The 27,591-nt window shown below is 39.1% G+C and overlaps 1 protein-coding gene across 11 annotated transcripts in view; it reads right to left on the reverse strand.

The window, feature by feature from the left end:
- PTK2 (protein tyrosine kinase 2) overlaps nucleotides 1-27,591 on the reverse strand; it is a 224,242-nt gene that overhangs the window by 87,736 nt on the left and 108,915 nt on the right. For all 11 annotated transcript variants that reach the window (XM_030445996.1, XM_030445997.1, XM_030445992.1 and 8 more), the window contains 3 exons: nucleotides 25,880-26,046; nucleotides 17,603-17,690; nucleotides 1,516-1,595 (listed from right to left, as the gene is read on the reverse strand). In XM_030445996.1, coding sequence (XP_030301856.1) covers nucleotides 1,516-1,595; nucleotides 17,603-17,690; nucleotides 25,880-26,046 — 335 coding nt within the window. The remainder of the gene's footprint in view (nucleotides 1-1,515; nucleotides 1,596-17,602; nucleotides 17,691-25,879; nucleotides 26,047-27,591) is intronic.

Raw genomic sequence — 27,591 nt, forward strand, 5'->3', positions numbered from 1 at the left:
GAATTCAGGAAAAATATTTGAAAGTAACAATTATTGGATGATCCAGCCTGAAACTACAACATCAATGTAATCAAGTATTTTAGAGACTTACCATTAGGAAACACTGGTAGAATGAATTCAGACATAAATGTTAGTATGTTATTCTCTTCCCTCAGCAGTTCAGGTTCTTATTTTATAAAATAATTTCATGAACTGAACATTACACAGGAATACAGTCTTTTCAGTACTTCACTTGGAACCAACTTAACACTGCTATCAAAAGAAGTTGCCTAAATTGCCCTTCTGCAGCTCCTTTCTAGCTCCAGCAGCTCCCTCCTTTATAACAGCAGTAGTGTCTGTACATGTGTAACAGGGAGAACCACCAGAACCTGAGAATGATGAAAATCCAGACAAGTTCACATCAAAAATTAAGGAATAAATCATAAATTAGTAGCTGCTGTTAGGAGAAGGCTGGGATAAATGCTTTCAAGAGTTAAGTGGACTACTAATGCTTATGGTCTGAGTAGTCATCTGATAGAAATATCTCATGAATATGCTCAGAAGAGCCATGGCATGAGAAACATGGAAAGCAGGGACTGACAGATGGATTATTATACTCACTACATGTTTTGAAATAAGGGACCAACAACTTTATGGATAAGGAGCTTGCAGTTCCACAAAAAATTTCTGTTTTCTCTGAAGCTATCAGCAAAACTTACAACAAACCTGTCAGGTTTTCCTGCAATTGACAATTTAATAACCCTAAATTTTATTTTGGAAAGTACTGCTTAAAGCACACTTATTCTCTGAAGAAAAACTTAACATTTGCCATTAATTTCTTAGCAGTTTTACTTCTTCTCTAATCTCCTTGTGCAAGATAACACCGAGACAAAAGCAAATGTTTCAGACTGGAAGTTCTTCATAAATTAGCAAAAAAACCCCACCCAACACATGAATTTCAAAAGCTGTGCTGGGAACTCTCTCAAGGATCTCTTAATCTGATAAATTTATCTTTATTTTCCAGCTGTCTGTACAGTTGACAAGAACACCAAAAACACCCAAAAGAATCCTTGAGATTTAATAATTTGAAGATAACACATTAAAATTGAGTAAATGCAGAGAGAAAAGGTAGACAGCATTTCTTTTTAATTACATTCTATAGCTGCAGGGTTTATATATGCACAATGACAAGATTATTTGCTAAATAACACCACAGATGCTGGGTGTTTAAAGTATATTTCACTGTAGACTACAGGCCTTGGAATTATTCAGATGAAGAATTCCCCCAAAAGGCAGTATATCAAGATGTAATAAATTAAACTTTTAAAATTGATGTTAATTTAAAAAAATAACTAGAACACAGTTACAATGGAGTCTACCCAAGTTTTTTTCAAACTACTTTACAGCACAGAAGTCTTATGATGTTTTATTCAGCTTTACTAGTCAGACATCAATAAACTATTATAAGCAGTTTCAAAATTAATGTATATATTGTGTCAGAAACATGTTGAATAATAAACAAAATTATCAGCTTACCGGATTTCAAGGCAACCTAGTTTCAAAGCAATCTCCTGGTCCACTTGATCTGCTATTTCTAACATATAGTCATTTTTCACCTACAGCAAAAGAAGTAGGCATGCATCACACAAAGATCAGTTCAGTGCCAATACAGACTAAAAGACTGCCCAGACAATTTCAGAATAAATGTCTTTATTTTTGTGATTGACTGTTCTCAGTGCATGATGAGACAAAAGAAGTTATGTTCACAGTCTCCACAAATGAGCTGCAGTTTTGTAAGAAACCCATTTTGACTGCAATGAACTTGACAAAAAACATTTATCCTTCTCTCCCCATCAAGATTACATATGTTATATTAAATATAATCAAACTCTTCACAGGAGGCTGGGCACACCTGCATCCAGGACAGGTGAACATATGCTGCATTCATGATCCACCTTGGTCAACAGGTTTTAATTTTGAAGGTGCATTTAATTGTGCCTATAAACCAGAAAAACGTCTGTGGGTGAATGTGAAAATGAAAACAGAAGTAAAAAGAGTAGTATGTGACAATCATACTACATACTGACTTAAAAATATGTTTGAACTTGCAAGAAGAACAAACAAGAGTGTAACTAGATGGCCACCATCTACTGTAGGAAATAAAACACACCAAGGAGTGTGCTCTGACCCTGAAGCCAACATAATGGAGAAATGGTCAGAGCTCCTGAAGGGGATGGTCAGGACAAAACAGTGTTTGGACACGCAACAATCCCAAGCTGTGCTTGGGCACACTCTAGAAGAATGGTCAAGAGCAGAAGATGTACCACAGAGCAAGGTAGGTATTTGCCAAGATGGACCATGGTGGGTCAAAGCTTCATCACCTGCCCTGGACTTGTTTTATTTGCTAACAGCAATGTAGGTAGAAAGCCTACTGTTTATACAGTGCTTTCACAACACTGCAGTGAGTAATTTATACAGTTATTAACAAGAAAAAAAAAAAACAACAGACAATAAGAGAACAGAACCAGCCCTGAAGAACTTTTCTCTGCAAATCCTGTCTTTCATGCAACAAGTTTTTGTCACCACTGACATACCTCTACATTAGTACAACCTCTCTGTAACAGCTCACGTGATGGTCATGATTTCTTATGAAATCAGAACTTGTTACTGAGATCCTAAAGCCTCTTGCTGCAGAAAGTCCTGAGACAGCACAAAAATCCACAATTTACTTGCAGATCAAAGAGAACATTCCACATCGTGAGAGAAATGCACTTCACAAAATGTTTTTTGAGTTATGGTAAGTGGTAAGGAAAGCTATTTCAAACTGCTACTGCTATGAAATTCTTACTTCAGAAGATATAGAAGTAGAGCAGATTCAACAACTGGAGGTTGCTCCAGTCACCATCCTCCCAGTAAAACTAAAGCACGCACCAGAGCATTCCCCAACCACCAGCTGGATCCTGCCCTCAGCTATGAAGCAACAAGTACATGAGACCTTCATGGTTATGCAGTGCATGAAAATGTTTTATTTTATATTTTCAGATGTGGAAAAAGAAGTAGGAGCAACTGTGTAAGAGTGAGGATATGAATTATTACAATAGCTGCAACACCAGGAGAAATCTTCTTGTATTTAAGAGTCATCCAGGTACTCAAACTTTTGACAACCCCATAAGCTCTTAGTTCTTCTCTGTTCAACTCTCACAAATGCTAATGAGAGACAGAAAAAGAAATAATTGTCCTCCAGTATCATGTAATTCATAATTTGTACCCAACTACAGAAATAGCCATTCCGTATTCCCAGGGCAGTATTAGACAAATTAAACCATGAAGAATTAATTATTGTATTTTTCTTCATTATGCTTATAATTAAAAAAATAAATAAATAAAAAAACCCCCCCCAAAAAAAACCTGGCTTCTCATGTGAAACAGCATATTTGAGTTTTTCTGGTAATGTTTACAAAATTTTATCTGATTAAAGTTTTAAAAAAAAAGTTCCTCCCAACCACAGACTTATATGTCTGGTAACTACAATGGCTGTAAGTGAAAAGTGAAAGAGAGATGATCTGCCAGGATGGTTTGAGTCTCTGTTTTCATCTAAAACCATGAAGGTCCCCTACGTGCAGAGAATATTCTGTGTCAGCCAAGTAAACAGTCACAGTTCTAATGGAATAAACATCTTCTCATTTATGAAATAATTTACAAACGACCTTGCATAAATCAGAGAACTGTCAGCTAAACAACCACATGGGTATTTACTGTATATATCATATTATCACCTATCCTATTATCACCTATTAATATGGCAGACACATTCCATTCATCAGAGAGACTCTGCAAAGAAATAAATATTTTCTCCAAGGGTAACTTGACATACTGCTCATCAGCACCAGGTGTAAAACACTGTTTATGAAGTGACTGCAGAGTCCTCCTGTCTGTACCAGGCAGAATCACAGAATGGCTTCGGCAAAGTCCATCCCCCTGCTCAAACAGGGTCACCTGCCCAGGACCATTCCATTTCTGAATGACTCCAAGGATGGAGACTCCACAACCTCCCTGGGAAATCTGTGCCAGTGCTTGGTATCCCTCTAGGTAAAAAGTGTTTCCTGAGGAGAGGCTGAAGGAGCTGGGGGTGTTCAGGCTGGAGAAGAGGAGGCTCAGGAGAGACCTCATCACTCTCTACAACTCCCTGAAAGGAGGTTGGAGCCAGGGGGGGGTTGGGCTCTTTTCCCAGGCAACTCTCAGCAAGACAAGAGGGCACGGTCTCAAGTTGTGCCAGGGGAGGTTTAGGTTGGATATTAGAATTTCTTTAGGGACAGGGTGATCAGACATTGGAATGGGCTGCCCAGGGAAGTAGTGGATTCTCCATCCCTGGAGATATTTAAAAAGAGACTGGATGTGGCACTCAGTGCCATGGGCTGGGAACCTCAGAGATAGTGGATCAAGAGTTGGACTTGATGATCTCAGAGGTCCCTTCCAACCCAGCCAATTCTATGATTCTGTGATTCTATTCTGTGGCAGTTTGTGCCCACTGCCTCTGGTTCTGTCCACAGTCTTCTTTGCACTCTCCCTTTGGGTATTTACATACATTTCTAAGATTACCCTGATCCTTTAGACATTTCCAAGAAATTTGGAAAATGAGAAGTTTGGGCATATCTGTCCAGCCTGTGCTGCTCAGTATCATCAAGGTCCAAACTGGGAAGACATTTCCCTGGAAAGGGCATTTCTGGAAATAAGACAAAAGATGCAGAGATTTTGAGTAGCATCTGATTTCAACCAGTGCCCATTTACAATTACTCTTTATTCTGCTGCAGAACTGCACCTGCTAGTAACAGGATAGTATTTCCCTAGCATGAAAAAGGTTCTTCTATAAAAAAGATTTGGTTTAAATCAGAACTGGCATCTAGATGCCTTCATAAATGGCTTAATGAATCTGTTTAATAACCTAAAGAGAAAATCAAATCAGAACTTCTGTTCATCAGTAGGGATATAAAACTTATCCGGCATTAAAGCTGTCAGACCAAAACTCAGAGTATTGAAATCAAGAATATAGATTTCAGGCTCCCATGTTAATACCATAAATGACCTCTGCAGTACCTGTAGGTGGCAAACAACAGCACTGCTTGTCCACAGGTGGGGATACTTCAAAAGTAAAAGACCAACTGAAGATGCATCTTCTACATGAGTTCAGTTCTCATATGGACACTCATATTCCAGAAATGTGACAAGTTAAAAGAAACTATAATTGATTTACTTCTTGCTTCTATCATCCATAGTGAAGTTTCGTGAACTTTAATTGTACTTTAAATACAAGCTTTTATTTCATTCTCCTACCCTTTTTCTTAGAATTCACCTTCCCATATTTGTCAAGTTATTTCACCTAAAAAACCTAACACACCTGCTCACAAAATCCCCCAGTTAGCCTGCCTTACATCCACCTAAACCACATACCCACTGGCTAAGTCACATTTAATTAAATTTCTTTTTTTAAAACTATGCCTACAATTTTTGAACCATTTCAACAATTTTGCAGCACCAGGGATTTTCAGAGCTGTTATTCACCTTCTCCCTGAGGCATTCAGACACTTGAGAAGAACTGACTGCAGCCAAATGGGTTTTTTTCAGTCTTGATATATAAAACATCCCCCTGATGAAACTATGCTAATTTGAGGCTACCAGTCATTACTAAACAGTGACAATGATCAATTTTGTATTCTTTTTCCTTCACAGCTCATTGCCTTGTAGATCCCAGTAGTGAGTGTTTCATTTGTTAAACTAAACAGCTTCAGAACATCTTCATTTTCAGGCAAGCATATTTTAAAATGCTGCTAACCTCAAGTAGCAGCTATTCCATAAATGAATAAAAAGCATTACCCAAACATTTGAAGTTTCTTCCCTCTTGCACTCTGGCTTAGGAGCTTTCAGAAATTCCAGTCATGTTTTCCCAGTTTGACTCAGCAATTCCTGGCACCAAAACTTGGATAAGTGAATTTTAAAACCCATCCCAATTGCAAAAATTTAGAACAAAAAATAAGTATTATGAAGATTTTCAGCTTCATTGCAAGAAACCTTTTCACCATCATGCTGCAGTCAAAGAGATGCATACTTGAGGGCACACTTCTGTTAGTGTGACAAGCAGAAAAAAGGGTTGTTTGGGGTTTTTTTTTGTACATCTGAGTCCAGAAGAGGTGGCCAAACACAAATATTCCATAAAAATGGAGTAAGTTACATACATTCCTTCCACCTCACATTTCATCCAACAAAGACTCTCCCTGCTGTTTTACAGCATAGGGGTGAGTGTGAGTGCTTCTGAAGTTCCTTGGTACAGGTACCATAAACCTGGTACCAAAGTCTTCCAAATTCAAGGCATCATTCAGTCTGAAGAGTGGGATAAAAATGCCTTCATCTGCTTAAGACATTTGTTGAAAACAGAAAAAAATATCTCCTGTAATGTGCACAAAATCAGTTATAACATCCTCCTCTTCCCAAAATGCACTTCATTATAATAAAACATTGCATATACATTATTTATGCCTATTTATTTTTCTATTTGAAATGTGGAAGGAATACAAAGAGATTATAAACCTCAGGAAGATCATGGCTTTAGTCTTGTGGTCTAATTAGATTGTGGTTCAGAATTAGATTGAGCAGAGTCCTATTATGGATGGCAAAGGTGATAAATTGGTAGAAGGAATTAATTTTATCTTGCTTTTTTCAGAAATCTGTCCACACATTCTTCTTTAAATTTCAGTGAGTCCAAGGGAGAAAAAAAAATGGAGATTCAATTCCTACTCCCAGAATACTAATAAGAACTTCCCTTATCACCTTCCATTTTTCCTGACTCTTCTCTTTCAGATGGCATTAGATGAATGCATGAACTAATGCTTGTGCAAGGATTAGATAAGAATTTTGCAAGAGCTTCAGCATGAGCTGCATAACCTCCTACAGAAAAAGCCTGAACAAATAAATACTAAATGGAAGAGATGCAGGAGATAACTCAATGGTAATTAAGTGCCCTGCCACAAGGCAACTGAATAGTTTTCCTAGAAGTCTTTTGTGTTTGCTCAATAATTGCTTTTATTATTGTTGTTGTTAAAATAGTTAAATGAGAGAAGTGAGAATATTTTTTTGTCTGCTTAAAAGAAAAAAAGAAAAAAAAAAAAGACCAGATCTTTAGGAGGATAAAGCCTGTACACAAAGACACAAAAATGAAGCTGACAAGTCTGAAGAATTCTACCAGTTCTTTCTGTTTATGATGAATTCAGGAGCATGTGAAGGAGAATGAATCCCATCTGTGGGTTCTGGAGATGCTGTTATCTGTGACTCTGCACACCTCTGCCCTCCTTGGAGCTATGTGCAGACCTTTATTTACAACTTGGGAGTTGAGTTACCAGCATGCAATCCCTTGAGGAAGGCTGAAGAGTAACCACAATCACTGTTCAAGCAGATTAAGAACCTCTGCTGCTGTTCTGTTCCCCATTTCTTTGGCTCAGAATAATGGGATCTCTCCAAATGCTACAACAGGAAAAGTCACAGGATGCTATTTAATAAACCTTAATTTTACCTAGTTTGTACGAGAACACTAATTCATTTAAAGTTGTCACATAACCCTGGTTTTGAAAAAGTCACTCCAAAGAAACCAACCAGCCAAAGAAGAAACAGCAAAGCCTCACTGATTCCCCCCAAATTCCTGAAGCCTATGAAGCCCTCCTGCTAAACCTGTGTGGCACAACTTCAGTCACACCACATCCTACAGACCAGGTGCTCTGGCAATGATAAGATGGGATGAAGCCTGCAGTGATCTCAAACACACCATGGTTCCAGTGTTGCAGCAATTAAATGCAGAAAGATTAAGAAGGTGAACACTTAGATTTACACTAGGATTATGAATTCAAGTGTTACACTGCTAAAAAGCCTATATACCTTTTATTTGGCAGTAAATTAAAGCCAAAAAAATTATGTCTTAAGTGAATTGCTTTGCTTTATGTTGCTTGCAACACATTTGCTTCCAGTTACTCACCCACCTTACAGAGCAGAATGTGCTTATCTGAACTTGCAGAGGAAAATATACTGGAAAACAGTTTAAAGGAGGATAGAGACAAAACCAATTCCTTGCTGCAAACTAGTGCTGATTTCTAGCATCTTTTTCCTTGTATTTTTTGGTACATGTTCTAACAAGTTTAATTCAGATTCACAGTCAAGCAAATGTACACTTTGGGGCACTTAAGTTCCATTAAAAGGGATACAATGGAAATGAAAACTACTTCAGAGTTCCAGATGAATACTACTACAATGCCAGTGTTAGGAGTAACTTTAATTTCATTTGCTCCTTCCCAGGTTGGCAAATAGGAATTAAAGTGTAACCTCCACTTCACATCTGTAGTTAACTTTTTGGTAGTGACAGCTACAGTTTACTACAAGGAAATTATGCAATACTTGGAAAACAAATTTCAATTTAATATGTTCTGATAGTGAAACAAAACTGACACACACATATATTATATGTGCATATGCTACCTGTGCTCAACTGATACATGTTTAATAAGGGCAGTAATATTTAAAACAAACAAGAATTTACAAGTCAAACATGCCATATTTCTTGACATATTAATGTCCTGATATTCTGTAAGAATTAATTTTGTTTATCCACCTTCTCTTCTCACCAATATTCTAAGATGGGTTTTTCATCACTATTCTTCATTGCCTAGCCAGAATAAAAATTTCACTTACATGTCTAGTCTTTCAAGGATAAAAAGTTCCAAGATACTCTTAAATCATAAGAAAATGAGAGGAACACTAAGCCATGAACTGCTAAGCTTTGCCAGAAGGAAGCCAGGCACGAAAGCAAAAGCACAGCTTCTTTTTGGATGTCAGACTTTTAAAATATTTGGTTTTTCACTTGAATGAGCAAATCACTGATGGTGTAACTTCTGAGTTCTCTGAATTTACTAAGAAATAATGGGCACTTCCCTAGCTATATAAATGGCCAGCAAATTCCAGCTGGTATAATTAGAAATAAAATTAGAGACAGAGGAAAATCCATGTTTGTGAAGATGGAGAAATTAGAGAAAAGCCCCACGCTAGCACACATGATTTAAGAAGAAATCTATCAGAGGCCTCGTATTTTATATACCAGCTGCTACTTTCAAAAGCCATCTGCTTCATTTTTCTGAACAGGATTTTTTGATGCAGCTGCAGTATTCCAGAAAAACATTCACTCAGGCTGACAAGACATCTTGCCAGTGCAGGTCATAAAAATCACATGCTGGATTTAAACGTCCTTATTAAGAACAAGAGTAAAATAATCCTGAAGTTAGTACTGAATGCTTTGGGGTTTAAAAACCTCTCTCTGATGTGTCTTGAAACATGTTTTACATTTACCTTTGTTACATTTACCTTTGTTTCCTTAGAGATTATTTTTTTAAATTATCAAACTTTCTATTGAGGTGTTTTCCAAGTGTAACTACCACGGAAGTTCTTTAACTACAATACTATCAAATGATGTCTCAGAACCCACTACACTGGCTTTTCCTATCTCTAACTTTACCAAAATATTTCCCAAAAGATTATCTCCAATTTTTTTCAGGACAGTTTAAAAATAAGCAATCTATTTCTCTTGCTTTACTTCCAATGTCTCTGACCTACTTATAAAACTTAGTACCTTTTTTTTTTTTTTTTTTCCAAGTTAGCTTTGCTCTGAAAATGGCATTTAAGCAGCAGTTTTCAGACATGAAGTAATCCATAAAGAGTGGTGACATCAGTCCTACAAAAGTCCACTGAAAGTTTTAATGTGATTCACCAACTTCTAAATAAATCCAGAAAACCTCAACACAGCCACTGGAAAAGCTGATCTCCAGCAACTCCTTATGTGACCAAGATGATTGAGGCAGACACCACTTCTGTTTCCCCCAAGAGTCCACACAGAATACGAACAATGCTGCTGGGTTTAGAGTGCTCCTGCTCAGCCTGCATTTTGTTCCACACTTAGAATCATAGAATCATAGAATTGGCTGGGTTGGAAGGGACCTCAGAGATCATCAAGTCCAACCCTTGATCCACTCCCGCTGCAGTTCCCAGCCCATGGCACTGAGTGCCACATCCAGTCTCTTTTTAAATATCTCCAGGGACAGAGAATCCACTGCTTCCCTGGGCAGCCCATTCCAATGTCTGATCACCCTCTCCCTAAAGAAATTCTTTCTAATATCCAACCTAAACCTCCCCTGGCACAACTTGAGACCGTGCCCTCTTGTCTTGTTGAAAGTCATCTGGCAAAAGAGACCAACCCCCACCACTTGCAGCAGGTCCCACTACATGATCCACAGCTCTCCTGTTGTACCCTCTCAGACATTATTACCTCAAATGTTCTCTTCTTTCTGCTATAGTCCTTGCAGTGTTAAAACACACCACAGAAATGCTGCTGTAGACCCTGGCACAGACACATCATTAGATGAAAGCAGAACAGTCACCCCAAAATTGCTGAGCTTTGTAATGATCAACCTGCAAGGAGACACCTCCAAAAGAGACACCTCCAAAAGAGACACCTCCACAAGAGACACCTCCACAAGAGACACCTCCACAAGGGACACCTCCAAAAGAGACACCTCCAAAAGAGACACCTTCAAAAGAGACACCTCCAAAGGAGACACCTCCAAAAGAGACACCTCCAAAAGATACCTCCACAAGAGACACCTCCAAAAGAGACACCTCCAAAAAAGACACCCCCACAAGAGACACATCCACAAGAGACACATCCACAAGAGACACCTCCAAAGGAGACACCTCCAAAAGAAACACCTCCAAAAGAGACACCAAGGGCAGGTTCTTGCAGGACACTCCATTTTCTTCACTACAGAATCAGAACAAGCAGCTTGAAAGAGCAGGGTCCCAACCTACAGTACTACTTCAGCTTCAACAATCTTACACAAAATTAACCCTCAAAGGTTTGTGCCTCATCTGCTTTGAATGAAGGAACATATGCAGAAAAGCCCAAAGCTTCTAAGGTCATCAGTATTTTTTGGAGCCATTGTCATGATCATAATGGTGGCTTTTAAAATACACACAGGAGGGAGACACAGATGTGTTTGCTCTCCACCCCTATTTATCCATCTCATAATGTTAGACTTAAGGTAGGTCTACACTAGGGAAAATTAAGGCTTTAGCCTTCTTTAGTGGAGTTAAAAGCACTGATTTAGTATCAGGGTAACATTCATTTGCCATCTGCCCTCAGCTGCTCGTCCTCTTCATCTTCCAAGGTCACAGTCTCTGTATTATCTAGAGATGAACTTTGACATCTCTAACTAATTTTGGAAGCTCCTGTGTTAATAATAAGGGCATTAGGGTTGGGCTGGGGGAGGGGGTGGAAAGCAACTTCTGAGGAGGCATTGTGTGAAGGGCTAAAAATGCTCCCTTCTGTCCGAGTGGGATGATCTCCAGATGTCACTGCAATACACACTGCTGCCTCTCAGATCTCAGATAAAGTAGGACTATACTCTTGGGAGCCATATAATACTCAACCTACTAAGCCTGACTTGCTAACAGCTAATTTTATCCTTCTCCTCTCTGAAACAGAATTTTGCTCTTCCAGAAAAAACGTGTCCAAACATCAATGTCAACTTTTTTTTACTTTGGTTTAATGTACGTGATGTCCAACCTGAATCAGAATAACCCTTTGTTCAAGACCACTAACAAAGGCACTACCATGCTGCAGGACATGAAAACTTCTCCTGGGCACTTTAAAATTATTGTCTTGAATTAAAGAGTAATTCACATGTGACTGCAAGAAAGGCCACAAGGCCTTTTTTTACCACTTTGGCTGAGAGATATAAATGTTATATCAAAGCAGCCATTTTTTCTTTGGACTGAGCTTGGCTGACTACTGAAAAGGTATTGAGGAATATGAATATGTTTTATGTTTCTATCTCATAGCACTGCTAACAGAAAGCAGACATTTGACACAGAACATTTGGAATAGACTGAAGTAGCTACACAGGAGTACAACCAGCAGGATCTACAAGAAGGAAAGCATAATTTTGTCAGTGTAAATGAACTCGGTTAAAAAAAGTACTTGATGAGGTATGGTAAACTTGAGTAATTTCAAGAAACCAGGCCCTGCAAAGGGTATCTCACTCATAATTACTTTTACAAGTTGTAAGGAGCACACAAGGTAATGCTCAGTTTGATTTTTTTTTATTTATTTTTTTAATATATTTTTTAAAGTATCCTTTTATGCAGCTGCAGTTCTTACATTTATCCCATTTACCTCTTTGGGACAGTTTGTGTCAACCATTACATTACATTTTGGTGGGGTTTTTTTAAAACAGGCTGCCAATATCCAAGAAAATGCCAGCTTTTCTCCCTGTGTCCTTGACTTTCTTCAAATTTTTTCCTGTCAAAGTCATTTACTGTAGGACTCTTATTTTTATTAGGTTATAAGTGATGCTGTTATTTAATTAGGCTAAAGAGTGTAATTCCCAGCTTGCACTTCAAATTCTAGCTCATGCACCCAAGCCTTATAAAACTTAATCATTAAGTTATTACTCTAATTGCCTGAACCTGAAATTTCCTACATGTTGAGGGGCAGCATTATAAAAATTATTTAATTTGCATGCTGCCTTTATCTGCCAGAATATAAAAGAGAATTTTAATTTAAGGAACTACATTTTAGGTGTTAACATTGTCTTCACAGACACTACAGAGACAGAGCAAAAAAGTGCCATTTGTCCATTTTTTCTTTTGCCAGTTTCCCTTTTTTTTTTTTTTTTAATGAACTTCCATTGTATTTGTCTGGTGAAGCACAGAATCTATCTTAATTTTTGCAGGACACCACTTATCTACCCTAACTCTGAGATCCTCCAATCTCTGCTTGCAATTCCCCATCTTTTGCATTATGCAAACTTTGGTTCATTTTAAAAAGAAAAACGAAAACATGATATTCTTGTGGTCTCCTTTATTTTATATATTCACACCTCCAGGGCAGCTCCACACTGCAGGCAGCATAGAGGAAAAATCTACACTGGTAAAAATGACTTCTTGTTCTCTAGGATCTAAAAAACACCCAAGAAGTTACTTTAAAAGTCCTGTTTGAAGCACAAGGGCAGCAACAATGGAACAGCTGATGCCTCAGAGCTGGTTTCCCCTTCACTCTCATACAGATGCTTATTCCCTTTTCATCAGGGGATAAACCAGCTCCAATTACTGGAGGCTAACATGTTATTCAATGATAAATGTGTGCAGGCTCTTGTCCCACAGTAAAAGGATGGCAATTCAAGTAGCTTACATCTGATTCTCATTATATGAACATTTTAAAAGCTGTATTCTATCTTGATGTCAGATATGGCTTTCACTCCTCACTCAGCTATTAAGGGGAAAAAAGAAAAGCCTATCTCCTTTATTCCCACCTCCCAAGAGCCATGGCACTGGAACAGGGGGATAGGAAGACACTCACAATGAACTTCACTGATTCTTATTTAAAGCAACTGGAAATGCTACCCAGAAATATAAGAAAAATGCCAAGTCCAATTTCATTACTCAAAAAACTCCAATTTTTAAATTCTTCTTTTGCATCCTCATGCTTTTCCCCCCTTAGATATCTTTAAAAATGGTTAAAATTCATAATAAAGATAGATATCTTTATTCTTCTGAGATTTAAAAATGCATACAATACAGTGGGACACAACTGAAGGCTGGCACATGAAACCTATCCAGTGAGCATCTGCCAACTGTGCAGACAACCATGAATCTGGCATTTCCTGAATTTTTTTTTTTTAATTCTTTAAGCTCACAATTCAAGCAGCACTGGGTGGGATCCGATTTGCCTAATTTGGCTGAAACTGTAAGCAGTTGGGCCCAAGGGAACACTGATGTCAATCCAGTATCACCACCTAAATGCTCCACTTAATGAAAACAAAAGAGAAGACACCTTCCGAACGGAGCAGGGGGAAAAAAAAACAAGGAAAAAAAAGAAAAAAGACACATTTCTAACATTAGTCTTCTTTATGTAAAATGACATATCTTGAACACACACCTCCCTCAGTCAAGAGGAGTGGCCCAAGCAATCCCCTCTGACTCCACTCAAGTCCCAAAGCCCAAGCACAGACCGAAACACCGACACATCCAAACGCTGCGTGGTACTAATATTGCAAGGACTGATTCTGATGTTACCAACAAGTTCTTCCCCCTCCCCTCCTCCACTAATTTTAATCTCTTGCTGTACAGATTGTAAACGAGGGGCACTCTTAGGAAAAGTCTGGTTAAGTGCCCTGCTTTTATCCTCACAATTAGAGAAGCTGACGCCCACTGCAGATGGCAGGATGAGCGGCACTGATTACAGTCGGCTGCCTGTCAGGCTACCAACAGCTCTGGTCACAGGTTCTTCATTTAAGATTCTTCAAAAATCAGAATATTGAAAAGAAAAATAGTCACACCATCCCTAAAGCATTCAAAATTAACTAAAAAAAAACGCAAAAAACCAAAACACAACAATGACATTTCAGCTATTTACTCCAAACAGGGAAGACTCAAAGGCTTGCATCAGTTTTTTCAGGGCAATGCACTCCTGGAAGTGAATGGGAGTAATGATGCATGGGAAGGCACAACCTGTGCCAGCTTTCTGCTCAGCAGCCTGGTGTGTGGGGCTGGGGTTAACTTTATGAACAACCCTTGTGTGTTGACAGTAATTAAGGTAAAGTTTTGGTTATCTTTACAAAGGTTCTGGGCCCTTCTGAAAGATGATCACTTGAGGATTCAGTCCCCGACTCAAAACTTTCAGCCTGTTTTTCAACACTACTGCACCACTGCAATTCAGATCCAAGAAGATAATTTTTTTCCAAAATCCACAGACAATTTGTGGGTGACAGAGGTCCCCATAGTTGTTTTCCTTCTCTATGAACTTTTATATTTGATGTTCTACATTTTCACTAAGTGGGACAACGTGTTCAGATGTTATCAAGTTAGTAACAGGTTCTCAGCCTCAGCCTGGGGAGGGGGGAAGATTCAGTCATGGGCAGCATCTGGTCCTTTAAACCTTTTTTTTCTCCTTTATAACACAGGAGACAGTGATGTATTTGACTTTTATATGTACAAAAAGCTAATTTGATTATAGCAGCTATTCTGTGGGATGTTTCTGAATTCTGTAATTGGGTCCTATGTTCATTATCTCTAGCAGTTATTTCTGTGCAGAAAGTTTCAGATATTTATTTGTTCATATATAATTTATGTATATTCTCTTGTTCTTGTCTGTATAAAACATGATGTGTCTGATTATGAGCCATGATTAGCAAAAGAGAATGCTAAGTTATGGGAATGACAGGGGACTAGAATCTGCAAAACAATCTATCTTTGTTTTTTCAAATCCCTCTCTGTTTTAGGTCTGTTTTATGATGCTGCATTACTGCCCTGAATCCTTTCCTGCTTTCTTTCCACGATTCATTGGGGCTGCCTCCACAATTTACCAGATAAAAGTAATTGTCCTAATTTATTCAAGAGGGAAAGTGAGACTTCTGGTACAAAACAAAATCCCCGACAGAGAATGACAGCTCTGAAAACTTGTGCACCTGATTTCCATGACAATGGAGACCCAAATACCTTGCAGCACCCCAAAAGAAAGAACAGTAACTGTTGACAAGCTGGATTTGGAAATTCCCCACAATAGGGTAGAGAAGAAAGAGGAAGATTAAAAATGGCATGGTTAGTGTGCAGAGTTAGGAGACAAGAACCTCTGATTTTCATTTTGCAATAAACTAAGATTCAGGGCACAGCTGATGGCTTTGCACATCAGTTCCTGCTGACATTCATAAACCTGCTTGCTATTCTGAGCTCTTTCTATCTGTTTTTTAATGATTTCCCCCAAATTTAGTAGCAATGTGTCTCCCAGAAAATGCTAAAAAATATTCCTCTGTAATTTTAAGTTCCCTGCTTGAAAGAAAGATTTCTTTGAGGCACAAATGAGAGGATTCTGTGCAGGCTTCCCACCTCTTGGATAGGTAAATACTAGGAGTTCAGTAAATTATTTTAGAGCTCATCAACCACTTTTGTGTCATGGAAAACACAAATCTCCTGTGCTTAAAGCCAGAGTTAAGAAAGTTACTTGCAGACAAGGTATAAAAGAAACATGATTTTCTTCTAGAAGGACCCCTTACTAAGAAGTCACTAAAATTCATACTTTTTAGACTGAAACAAGTGTACCACATAGATTAATTTAATTAGAAGGCTAAGACCAGGTAAGCATTGCACTGGAACTGTCCTCTCAGAAGTCATCTCCATGATGTATCAAGAAAAGAATTCCATTACATGAATATGTGTGTGTACAATAAAGGAGAGAAAGCACTTAAAAATTCTTACATGCACATTAATTTTGTATTCTGCTTTCAGTTGAAGTATAGGACAAGGGGGATGATTCTGTTTTCCAGTTTTTAGAAACTTAAAAAAAAAATTTAAGCAGAAAATTTAAGTCCTGCCACACTTCAGACCAGCTCCAGTTATATCCTGATTTTAAAGGGTATGGCTCAAGAATTACAGTATGCCCCAAGCAACCAACTTAAGATTTGTAGATGTTTGAATGTGGCAGAGACATAACAAAAAGAATAGCAGTCCATGGCTATGGTTTTCCTTTGTGGAAGCCTTTGGGCTTTCAGGAACATTACCAACACTTCATATTGGTCCTTTTTTTACACAACAAAATGCACCAGGTAAAAATAAAACACCCCTAACTCAAAACAAAACCCCAAAGCTTTTATGGTGCAGTTCTTGAGCTCTGCCATTACAGCTGACTTCACGAGCTCTCAACCCCACCTCTCATTCCTGCCTTATTCCATGACAATAATCCATAAAATGACTCCTTAAAATGACAGAGATTAAAACTAATCCACCATATGGTAGTGTTAGGTACTGCTTTACAACATAAAAACATACTTGGCTCAAAAACCTGGCATCATTAGGTAAGACAAACCATTTGTCAAGCACTAACAGTATTTCAGTGAATGAACAAAGACATCACAGCATCCAGACATGTGAAAAGACCCACACTTAGCAAGTAGCCAATAATTAAAAGTTTAGGTTTGAAGTTTCAGAGATGCATGGATTCTTAGCTAGGGCATATTATAACCCTTCTAGTCCAGATTCCTCTAAAAGATAACCCTATGAGGTTCAACTTGGAACTTGCCAGTCTAAAAGCAGACAAAAATTACTTGAGTAAACAAAATGAAGATTTAGGTGTTTAGTTTATAGAAATTTCTAACATTATACAGTTTGACTAATCAATAAGAGCCACTCAATTGAAGAAAATAACCTAATGAGTAGAAGGAACATTCTACAGCTGTACTTAAGTTGCCCAGTTTTTTGCATTAGCAAAAGAAAAGAAATTTCAGCAATTTATTAATTGCTGAATTGTGAAATAAATATTAGAAGCCAGCTGAACAGCAGCAAACTTTTTCTGAGTTCTGAAGAAAACAACTATAGAATTACCTTGACTTTGGAAAACATTCCTTACCACTTCTCAAGGACTTTATGTCCTTGATTTTATATGAAACCTTAAATTTCATTCATTTCTGTTTCTGCAGTAACATGCTACCCACATAAACAAAGTCAAAAATTTCCAAAGCAATAGAAAAAGTGGTAGAACTGAACATACCTGCTGATAGAAAAAATTTAGAGTTGGTTTGTCCTCTGTGAACTGGTTTAGAAACCCTTTTGGCAAATATCGAATTCTCAATTCATATCTGAAAAGCAAGAAAAAGAGAATTAAACTGGGGACACCGAAATAATAAGATTACCTCACAAATAGTCTTCAAGCATTCTTAAAAATAAGGATAAAATCAGAACAAACTCTGAAAATTAAGGGAAAACTTCCTCTTTGAACTACTCAGAGAACTGGAGTGCAATACCTGACATTTAATAAAGATATTTTTGAAGAAGCTTTTTAATAGAAGCAAATGTAAATCCCCATTGCCTTCTCAAAGCCTCAGTGAGAACTGAAGCATCAAGCCTTGCAGAAGATAAGCTATCAGGTCCATATCCATGGGAAGGGAAGCCCTAAGTAGGTGAAAACAGGAGATGAGCTGCCACAACCACTGACATGACCCCCTGACAACAGCTTTTATCTGTGGTTATCAGAAGTATGGTACTTGTAAACACATATCCCACTGCTCCAGGACTGGCAGCCTGTGATACCCACACTAGGAAAAACAAGGGCTTATTCAAGTCAAATGACTCTGCTCCTTTTCTGATTAAGTGCTGCAACATTCACCTCGGAATTGTTCCAAAGGTTTTGATGGGATTTCTCTGTGAAAATCTTTCCTGCTTCCTTACTTGTTATTAAGATGCAGGTAAAGGCTGAATGAACCAGTTTTCAGTGGTATTTTCTGAGTTGATAGTGTATCATGGAGGGAGGGGGAGAGATTCAAGACCAAATCTGTATCTGTTCTCAAACCCTGAACTTCTGCTTCCAGTCCCTGAATTTAAGATTTAATATTTAATATTACTGCTCGTCCTGCAGTAACAGCCCAGGATGTTTGACTCACACACACCTGACACCCATGCTTCCTCCTCCAACACATTCTGCAATGAAATTCTGATAGAAATGCCCTCATCTCTTAGTGTGCCAACATCCCTTCCCCAAAAGAAGTGTCTTGAACAATCTACTCCTGATGGCAAGCACAAATATTGTAGCACTTCAATCCGCTGGCTTCAGCAGGTTATCTTCTTTTCAGCATGTGATCTCACTGCCTACAATCAGGATTTATACAGGGAACTGATCAAAAGTTACTAAGAGTTACTGCCACTTAGCATTCCACTGCTAACAGAAGCTACAATCTTTCTGTTTGCCTTGAAACCATTGAAAAAACTCATCCTCTTAGAAATCAAAGTAAGGAAAACATTTAGATTATGTAAACACATTCATGTGCACACAATCCATACAAACTAATAATATTTAGAGTGAAGATTTTTTTTTCAAAGTATGGCAAGCTTATTTCATAAAGGAAAATGCACACTCAGTCTTCTTGTGCATGGAAAATGTGTTCTTGAACTAAAAAGAGTCTTCAGATTGTAGGATATATGTGAGACGTGGAGAAGACCTGAAGAGGGTGGATTTAGACTGGACATAAGGAAGAAATCTGTAACACTGATGGTGCTGAGACATTGGAAATGGAATCCCTTCCCTGGAAGTGTGCAAGGTCAGCCTGGATGGCAACTGGAGCAACCTGGTCCAGTGGAAGGGGTTCCAACCTGACCCATCTTATGATACAAGAACACAGAGAGGTAAAACCAAAAGAAGATTCAGTCAGTTATGATAAACCCTCACAGATTACTCTCAGAAGGAATACAGAGTCATCATCTATTGCTGATAAGCATTTCCACTTTGCAATACACAGAGAATATCCAGCTATTCATTAAAATTTTAGATATAAGCCAAATTGTACCTGCAAGTCCTTAAATGCTAGGGAGAGAAAGCATCATAAGCACACTGCCCAGAAGAAGAAATGAGTCTCTGGACTGCTTCTGCCACATCTCCTCACATCTCCCACTGAACACCACTGGAGAGACTGGGATGGAATAAAACTAATTGCTACACAACAACTACTTCTTTGCATTTCTGGGGAGCTCTGTAACCTACTAACCTTTAGTTATCTTTCTACATTTCAAGACTAAACTAGCACTGTTCTCTGAAAACCATCCTTACTGACTCATTATTTCAAGAGCACATTTTCTCCAGCCATTTCTTCTTCACCCTTTATCCATTTCTACCTCAATTCCTCTCTCTGGTGATAAGTTTCTGCATCACTTTTTAAGCTTTGCTGCATGAAACATCAAGCAGGGAAAAAAAAAATAGAATATTCAGAAGTTCAGATCAACCTTTGAGCAGAGAAAAGTTGACTGACCCAATACTTGAAGGTGAGAGGCAGCTGGTTACCCACACTGCTGTACTGCCCAGGTCATTAAAACAGTTTCATCCTTTCCCACTGGAGATACACCCTGTCAGGTCACTGGAAGCAAATACAAGAATTGGTACCTGTTCTCTGATTGCTGTGATAAATCTTTGTGAGGCAAAAATGCAGCAAAGGTTTCTGTGCAACTCCAGGGTATCACCATGGCACAAGATAATTTAAAAAATCAGAGAGTGAAGGCAACTGAGGACAATTCAGGATCTTGCAAACTAACACCAAACTTGGCCACCAAACATGGAGGGGGAAGAGGGGGAAGAGGGGGAAGAGGGGGACGAGGGGGACGAGGGGGAAGAGGGGGAAGAGGGGGAAGAGGGGGAAGGGGGGGGGAGGAGGGAGAGGGGGAGAGGGGGAGAGGGGGGAGGGGGGAGAGGGGGGAGAGGGGGGAGAGGGGGAGAGGGGGGAGAGGGGGAAGAGGGGGAAGAGGGGAAGAGGGGAAGAGGGGGAAGAGGGGGAAGAGGGGGAAGAGGGGAAGAGGGGGAAGAGGGGGAAGAGGGGGAAGAGAGGGGAGAGGGGGAGAGGGGGAGAGGGGGGAGAGGGGGGAGAGGGGAGGAGGGGAGAGAGGGGGAGAGGGGAGAGAGGGGAGAGAGGGAGAGAGGGGAGAGAGGGGAGAGAGGGGAGAGAGGGGAGAGAGGGGAGAGAGGGGGAGAGAGGGGAGAGGGGGGAGAGGGGAGAGGGGGAGAGGGGGAGAGGGGGGAGAGGGGGAGAGGGGGGAGAGGGGGAGAGGGGGGAGAGGGGGGAGAGGGGGAAGAGGGGGAGAGGGGGAAGAGGGGGAAGAGGGGGAAGAGGGGAAGAGGGGAAGAGGGGGAGAGGGGGAAGAGGGGGAAGAGGGGGAAGAGGGGGAAGAGGGGGAAGAGGGGAAGGGGTCAGGGTGGGAATGGGAAAGATTTTTTAATATTTGTCTTTGTTTCTCATAACCTGAATCTATTTTTAACGGCCAGTAAATCAAATTAATTTTCCTGAATTTGACTCTTGTTTTGCCTGTGACCACACTTGGTAAGGGATCTGTCTTTCCTCTTGACCCACACAAGTTTTCTCATCCCAAGTTTCTTGCCCTATCCCATTGAGGAGAGGGAGTGGGAAGGGCGGAGAGGGGGCTGGCAGGCTGCCACAGTCAACCCACCACAGGGGTATCAAGTGTCTGACCAAGGGGACCTTCAAAATCCTGGAAACAAAGTATTATGATTCACTGCATGTGTTTGAGACATCTTATTTAATGACACATACTGAACATCAGGCTGAATTTTCATACTGCACCCACACAATTTAAAAGAATCCTTTATTTATATAATTTATATATTTATATTTTATATAATTTTATATATTTATATATTTATTTATATTTATATAACATTTATATAATTTTATATTTTATGTAATTTATTTATTTATATAATCCTTGGTGTTTTAATGTACCAAGAACAAATATGGACTGGTGGTTCCTCTACATCACTTCTTTTCCTATTTTTTCAGTCATTGTACAAGGCAAAAGTCAGTCCTGAAGAAATGCAAGTGGAACTGATCTCAGATCTTCAGGAAACTAATCTATTATCTCAGTCACCCTGATCTAGACCAGGATGTAGGACATCTTTACCTCTGGGATTGGAAAAAAAATGTAGAAAACCCAAATCTTTTTCCTTTACAGGGACTTATCTTCTTAACTGGGGAGCCATGAGAAGTACTGCTTTTTGCAACAGGTTCTCATGAGAAAATCTGGGAAGGCTGAGACAGTCACAGTGACCTTCACTACCTATTTATAACCTAATCTCTAACTATGCCTATGGGAATGAAGAAGCTGACTTCCAAAGGCCAACACAAGGATTGGCTTGATTTTCAATATCCTTTAAATCTACTGCCTTGGAAACACAGCCAGATGATGATCACTTCCTTGATGTCTGATAAAACCAGAAGATTACTGTCCTTCTTGCAGCTCTGCATCTGTACCACAGTGTGGATGCTTCCATGCACACACTGACACTATGGACCTGTACTCACACCTGCAAAAAGGTGGCATCAACAGAGATAAGTTGTATGGCTTCACAACATAACATTAGCAGTTCTAGGAGGTTCCCTCTGACTGAAAAGCACTACCTGGGCAGTTTGTGGAGCCAAAAAATAAAGGATGATCCAATTTTTAGTGTTTTTGTGACACTGAAAGAATTATCACACCAGTCTGAAGCAGTCAGGTGGCTTCCAGCAGGTTCCAGTGGGGCTCAGATCAGCCAACAAGTTACCAGAAAGGAGAAGATGTGAACAAAAAGGGCAGACAGAGGAGAAAGAAAACAGCCTTGTGTGAGTTTAATGAACCAAATCAGCTTGCAGAAGGGTCAGACAAGCATTAATGCTCATGGAAAAAAAAAGGGGGGGAGGGAGGGGGAAAGGACTGGGCAACTGGAAGCAAAAGAGAAAAACTGGAAAGGAGAAGCACAGAGTTTTTAAGATTAACTTAGTCAACTCATTAAGTCCTTCTGCAGGTGGTCTGGTCTTTGTGTCAGTGCCAAAGCACTTGAACTGCAGCTATCAAAACTTATAGTACATGACTGCTAAGCACTGGGGCTTCCTCTGGGGCATCTTCCACCTGTTGGAGCCAAAGCATGAATGCTGCCTGGTTACAGGGACCCGCTTTAACTACAGGCTTCAAGTATGGAACCAGGTGTTCTACCCCTGTTTGTTTTTGTTACTCAAACCTCTTGATTTTCCCCTTGTGAGACAAGAAAAGCCAGTAAATAAAACTGGTTTGGCATATACTATTTATTGTGACAGAAAGGAGAGCTCTGTGATTGCTGTTCAAGGCTCAGTGCTATGAAAAATGGTGATGCTATCTATGATTTAGAGTCCCACATCCTGCTAACCTCAGGTCACACAGTTGTACAGAGGTAAGGACATAGGTAAAGGAAAGACAGCTCTTCCATCTTCCTCCACTCCAGTCTTCACTGCTTTCCTATTATAAAACCTTGGGATTTTATTTGAATTCCATTTGTCAACAGGGATCACCTCATGTGCATAGGTGTACAGACCCTGGTACAAGCAATGGTTAAGGAACAATTAACAGTTTATGTTCAGTAAGAGAAACCTGACAGCAGCAGCTTTACTGGAATTCAAGTGATGAATAAAACTCTCAGACTGCATTTGGAAAACTGTTATTCTAAAGAAATGGCATGGAATTACACTCAAATTATCCAATGCTAAATTGTATAATTGTAGTGCTAAACCTTTTATAACTCAAAGAAATAAATCAGTATTACCCAACGTGACATCAACCACAGCTGACTCCAGAATTACTTATTTCCAGAACAAAGTACTACAAAAAGAAAAGATTCAGTAAGTTCCAGTAATTGGAACTCTGATCATTTTTTGGCACCATGATTTAGACACATTTGTAATCTTTGGATGCTGAATAGCATTATCTTCATTGCTACAGAGAAAAAAAAAACTAGAAAAAGGATATTTTATTTGATAGTTAATGAAGATGATTGTTCCTAAGGCAGATGTAGAGTGAAGATACAGGCAGTTAATAGAAGGCTTTTACCTGAACTTCAGGGCCTATCTTCCTTCTTTTTATGAAAACATGAAGTATTAGGACTTTACTGATAACCTCCTTTTTTAAAGCTAGTTCCATTCTCTTCTATATTACTCAAAATCCAAGTCTTTTCTTAGCAAGAAGGTTGTCAAAATACTTCATAGAAGCAAGAATGAGGGTGAGAAAAAACCCCATGACTTCCAGTAAGCAATGATTTCCTGTTCATCTTTTACCATGTAATTGAGGTTATCCACTGGCAACCTGGCAAAGCTAAATTCTGTGTGCTCCTGCAACTGAACTGCTTGCCACAGGAAGAAAATTTAAAGTGACAAAAATATTGGTGACCTTGTTGCCCTAAAGTCCACTCTTATCTACTCTTCCTAAGCTCTGACTACACCTGTGCCATATTTCTGTCTTTCGCCCCTTTATTGGGCTCCTCTTCTGTCCGATTCTGAACAACACAGCCCCAGACAAAGGCTGTGGATACAGGAAATAGATTTTGTTCTGGTAATTTTTGTGTACAATCTACTGACAATCAGTGCAGCTTCTAGTATCTGGATCAGTCCAGGGGAACATCTGAAATCTAATTTCTGAACACTGTGAACAGAAATGATTAAAAAAAACCCCACCATACAAGGGCAGTTACTAAGCTATTAGCACTATAGGAAGCTTTTAATTTAAGAACCACTCCAAGATGCCTCTGTATTTACCAATCTAAATATCTTTACAAGTACTCTCATGTGATCTTAAACACCCTTGTGTTATGGTATTACAAATATGACAGCAGTGTTTTCATTTTGCACAGCAAATCTCCATGGGTTTAAAAGGTATGTCAGGCTGCAGGTATTCCATAAAACATGAAATGACACTCTAGAAGGTACTGACTGATCTAAATCTTGCCATAACTCTCATGAGTATTTTATACAATTCCTTTCCACAAGCTTCAAAACAATAATCTCATTTTGCTTTTAAAACTGATTACATTTGTTTGGCAATGTAAGCTGCACCATGCAAACAAAATTGGAACTGCCATTTGCATGTGTAACAAACTATTCACATCTTACACACAGCACCAGTGTCATGTGGAAGGATTCAGACATCTCCTGCTTCCTAGGCTGTGATCCAGATAATGTATTAAAGTAAAAATATTGATGTGTATCCCAGAAACAATAAAGTGTAACCCACAGAAGATGGTAGTATGCAACATCTCTGAAAACAAAATTTTAAACATTCCTAATTTATTTTATTTTGTTGCATTTGTTACAACCAGGCCCCTAAAGGGAACTTATAAACTGGAGACTGCCAACCATGACATCTGCTAGAACATAACAACTCAATTTGCAAGAAATTAAGCATAGACTATTTACAATAATTCTGCAGAAGATATGCACAGCTCTTAAAATAACTAGCAACTTCTGCACAAACTGTAGTTATGAATATAAATCACAGTAAAACATGCACAAAACCCCTGCAATGAACTAGTTACCATAGTAATTAGCTTTTTGGTATTTCCCACAAGTTCAGCTCTATACTTGGCCTAACTAGTAACACTTATGTGACTTTCTGCAAATACATTTTACTTTCCCCTTGTCTTGCTATGAGGAAATCAACAATATTTTCCCTTCTTCCCTTCCAGCCTGCATCCTTTTCTGAGCATGAACCTCCAAGCTTACTCTGCTAAAAAGCTGAAGAAAACTCAGCCTTCAAAGCACCATAGGTCATATCACTTCCTTAAACCAAGTTTCATGAAAATATCTCAGCAAATGTGCCTGGACTAAATAAAAAACACAAGTTCTACAGTTGCCTTTCTATTGTTCATTGCTGATGCTGTAACTGAAGAAGATCTCAGAAGAAAGGCAGATGTCCCTCATGACTCTGAGCCTCAATTCATTACCCAATACTTTTACAGCTGCAGAGAGATAAGCAAATCTTTCTGCTTCACTTAGCTTTAAATTATATTTCTCCTACTTGTCTACATGAAAATAGTGTTAAGTACTGGTTGTATTTATTGGTTTTCATTTAAATAACTATTTATACATTTAAATTTTCAGAGGTGTGCTTATATCACAAGTAGGAATAGGGTTTTTACTCTAATTCTTCAAGACTGACAAAACCTGAGATGGGGTCAGCTCACTAGATGTATCAGCAGTTTTGCAGATTTTCATGGCAAGCAACTAGGGAGATTTCTGTCCCTACTTCATGCCTCCTCTAAATCATGGTCCCACATACCTGATCTCCTAAGTTTGCATGAAACCCCCTACAACAACACAGAAAACCTTAAATCAAACAAAACACTGCTCCCAGCTCTGTGTGAAAAGTGGTTGGTTTGGGTTTCTTGCCCCTGTTCCACCACTTAAAGATCTTCCTAATAATGCACATTATAGTAATTTTTTATGACAACATAGAAATGACTTGATTTTGACACTGAAGGGATTTATGCTCTTACTTCCATTCTTCTGGAGGGTGGGCTAGTTCAAATTTCTCTCTCACATTGGATACCCCCATGTCCAGGTGTAGCCAGTGAACCTCCTCAGACTGCAGATGACTGAGCCGTAACCCATAGCAGGCCACATTTTTCACTTTGTGACTGTCCACAATCTTCTGAATTATGCCCTAAAACAGAGAAACACACACTCCTTACAACCTGTAAAAAGCAGTATGTATTTTCAAAAAAATTTACAGCATGGTTTTAAGATGTAAAACTGTCACACCCTGTACAAAATACTGAGCAATAAATCAGGCATCATCTTTATTAAGAATATTAAATGATTCAGACAAGTGTAAAACAGAGTAACACAAAAACTGAAACACAAAAAGCAGATTTGTGGATGAAACCAAGATGTATTTGTTAAAAAAACCCCCACCAGCAGCCTTTAAAAGTCACTCCACATCTATAACTGGAAAATCACTTTAGACTTACATCCTATTTATTGCCCCAACAGCAATACCAGGATTTGGTAGATCATATCCCCTTTTCCCCACACTAATTTTCTCCTGAAATTCAGCACCGATCCCTTATTTAGGGACAATTATTTAGGAATATTCTCAAACAAAAAAAAATGTTCTACTTTTTTGTCCTGAGGTAAATTTCAGATTTTGAGGATCTCCTGCCCAAGAAAGGAATCTTAAAAACACAAACCACCATAACAGATTGCCATTTGCCATCTTAAACCTTAGAGAAGTTTAACACATGGTAACTAAAATTAAAATTTCTTAGTAGATGGTGGATTAGCAGCCTCTCAGGTGCAGTGTGCCAGGGTGTCCTGAAGATTAGGAAGTCAGCAGGACATCTGAGCTGCTCCTTCCCATCCCTGTAAGGCTCGTATCTCTACAAGAAGGCAAACCCCTGCCAGCACAGGGTTCAGTGCTCAGCAGGAGCCCGGGATATCACTGCTCCCAGACACTTTCAGGAATTTGTAGTCCTTTGCTTCTGAGCCTCTAATAGTTTGAAAATTTCCTGCTGTAAAGAGTCCTGTGTGACTGTGTGTATGCACACACCCACCCACCCACAAGCTGCTGATTCTTGCTCAGAACTTCAGAAAACATCATCACATAGGCAGTGGGAGAGGTAGCACTGAAGCCAGAGGTGGATTACTGGAGTGAGCCAGGCAAACTTTTTTTTGGGTTTTCTACAGAATGACATTGTTTCCCTACATTTATAATTTTCTAGCCCAAAGAAATTGCTTAGGGCTGATTCTGCAAATTAAGCAAGCAGCAAAATAACTGCAAAAGACAATTAGGGAAGCCCTAAATCTGAATAGAGGGGGAAGATGACACAAGTAGGAGTAGAATCATGCTTTTGGTGAGGTGATAGAAAGCTGTTAGATCAGCTCACATCATCTGATCAAACAGCAACCTTTAAATAATCATCCAGAAACAACATCAGGCATAGTGAAATAGATTTTTAAGAAAGTTATTTCAAGCCTGCAAGAAGGTAACACAAGTGGTGGTTATTAAGTCTGCAGAATCTGAGGCAGTGAAGGTTCTATCAAGCCCAGCACCTAAGAAGGGTGCCCCATGTCTTTTGGGCAGGCAGTTGGTATCAACCCAAGAAAATGATTAGCATCAATTAGCACATATCACAACTCAGGATAATGCCAAATTCAATGTAAAAATTAAGGAAGTAGCAGCACTGGTGCAAAGTAGGTCAAGTGCAAG

This window comes from Calypte anna, chromosome 2 (genome assembly GCF_003957555.1).
Source record: "Calypte anna isolate BGI_N300 chromosome 2, bCalAnn1_v1.p, whole genome shotgun sequence".
In the NCBI taxonomy this organism is placed as follows: domain Eukaryota; kingdom Metazoa; phylum Chordata; class Aves; order Apodiformes; family Trochilidae; genus Calypte; species Calypte anna.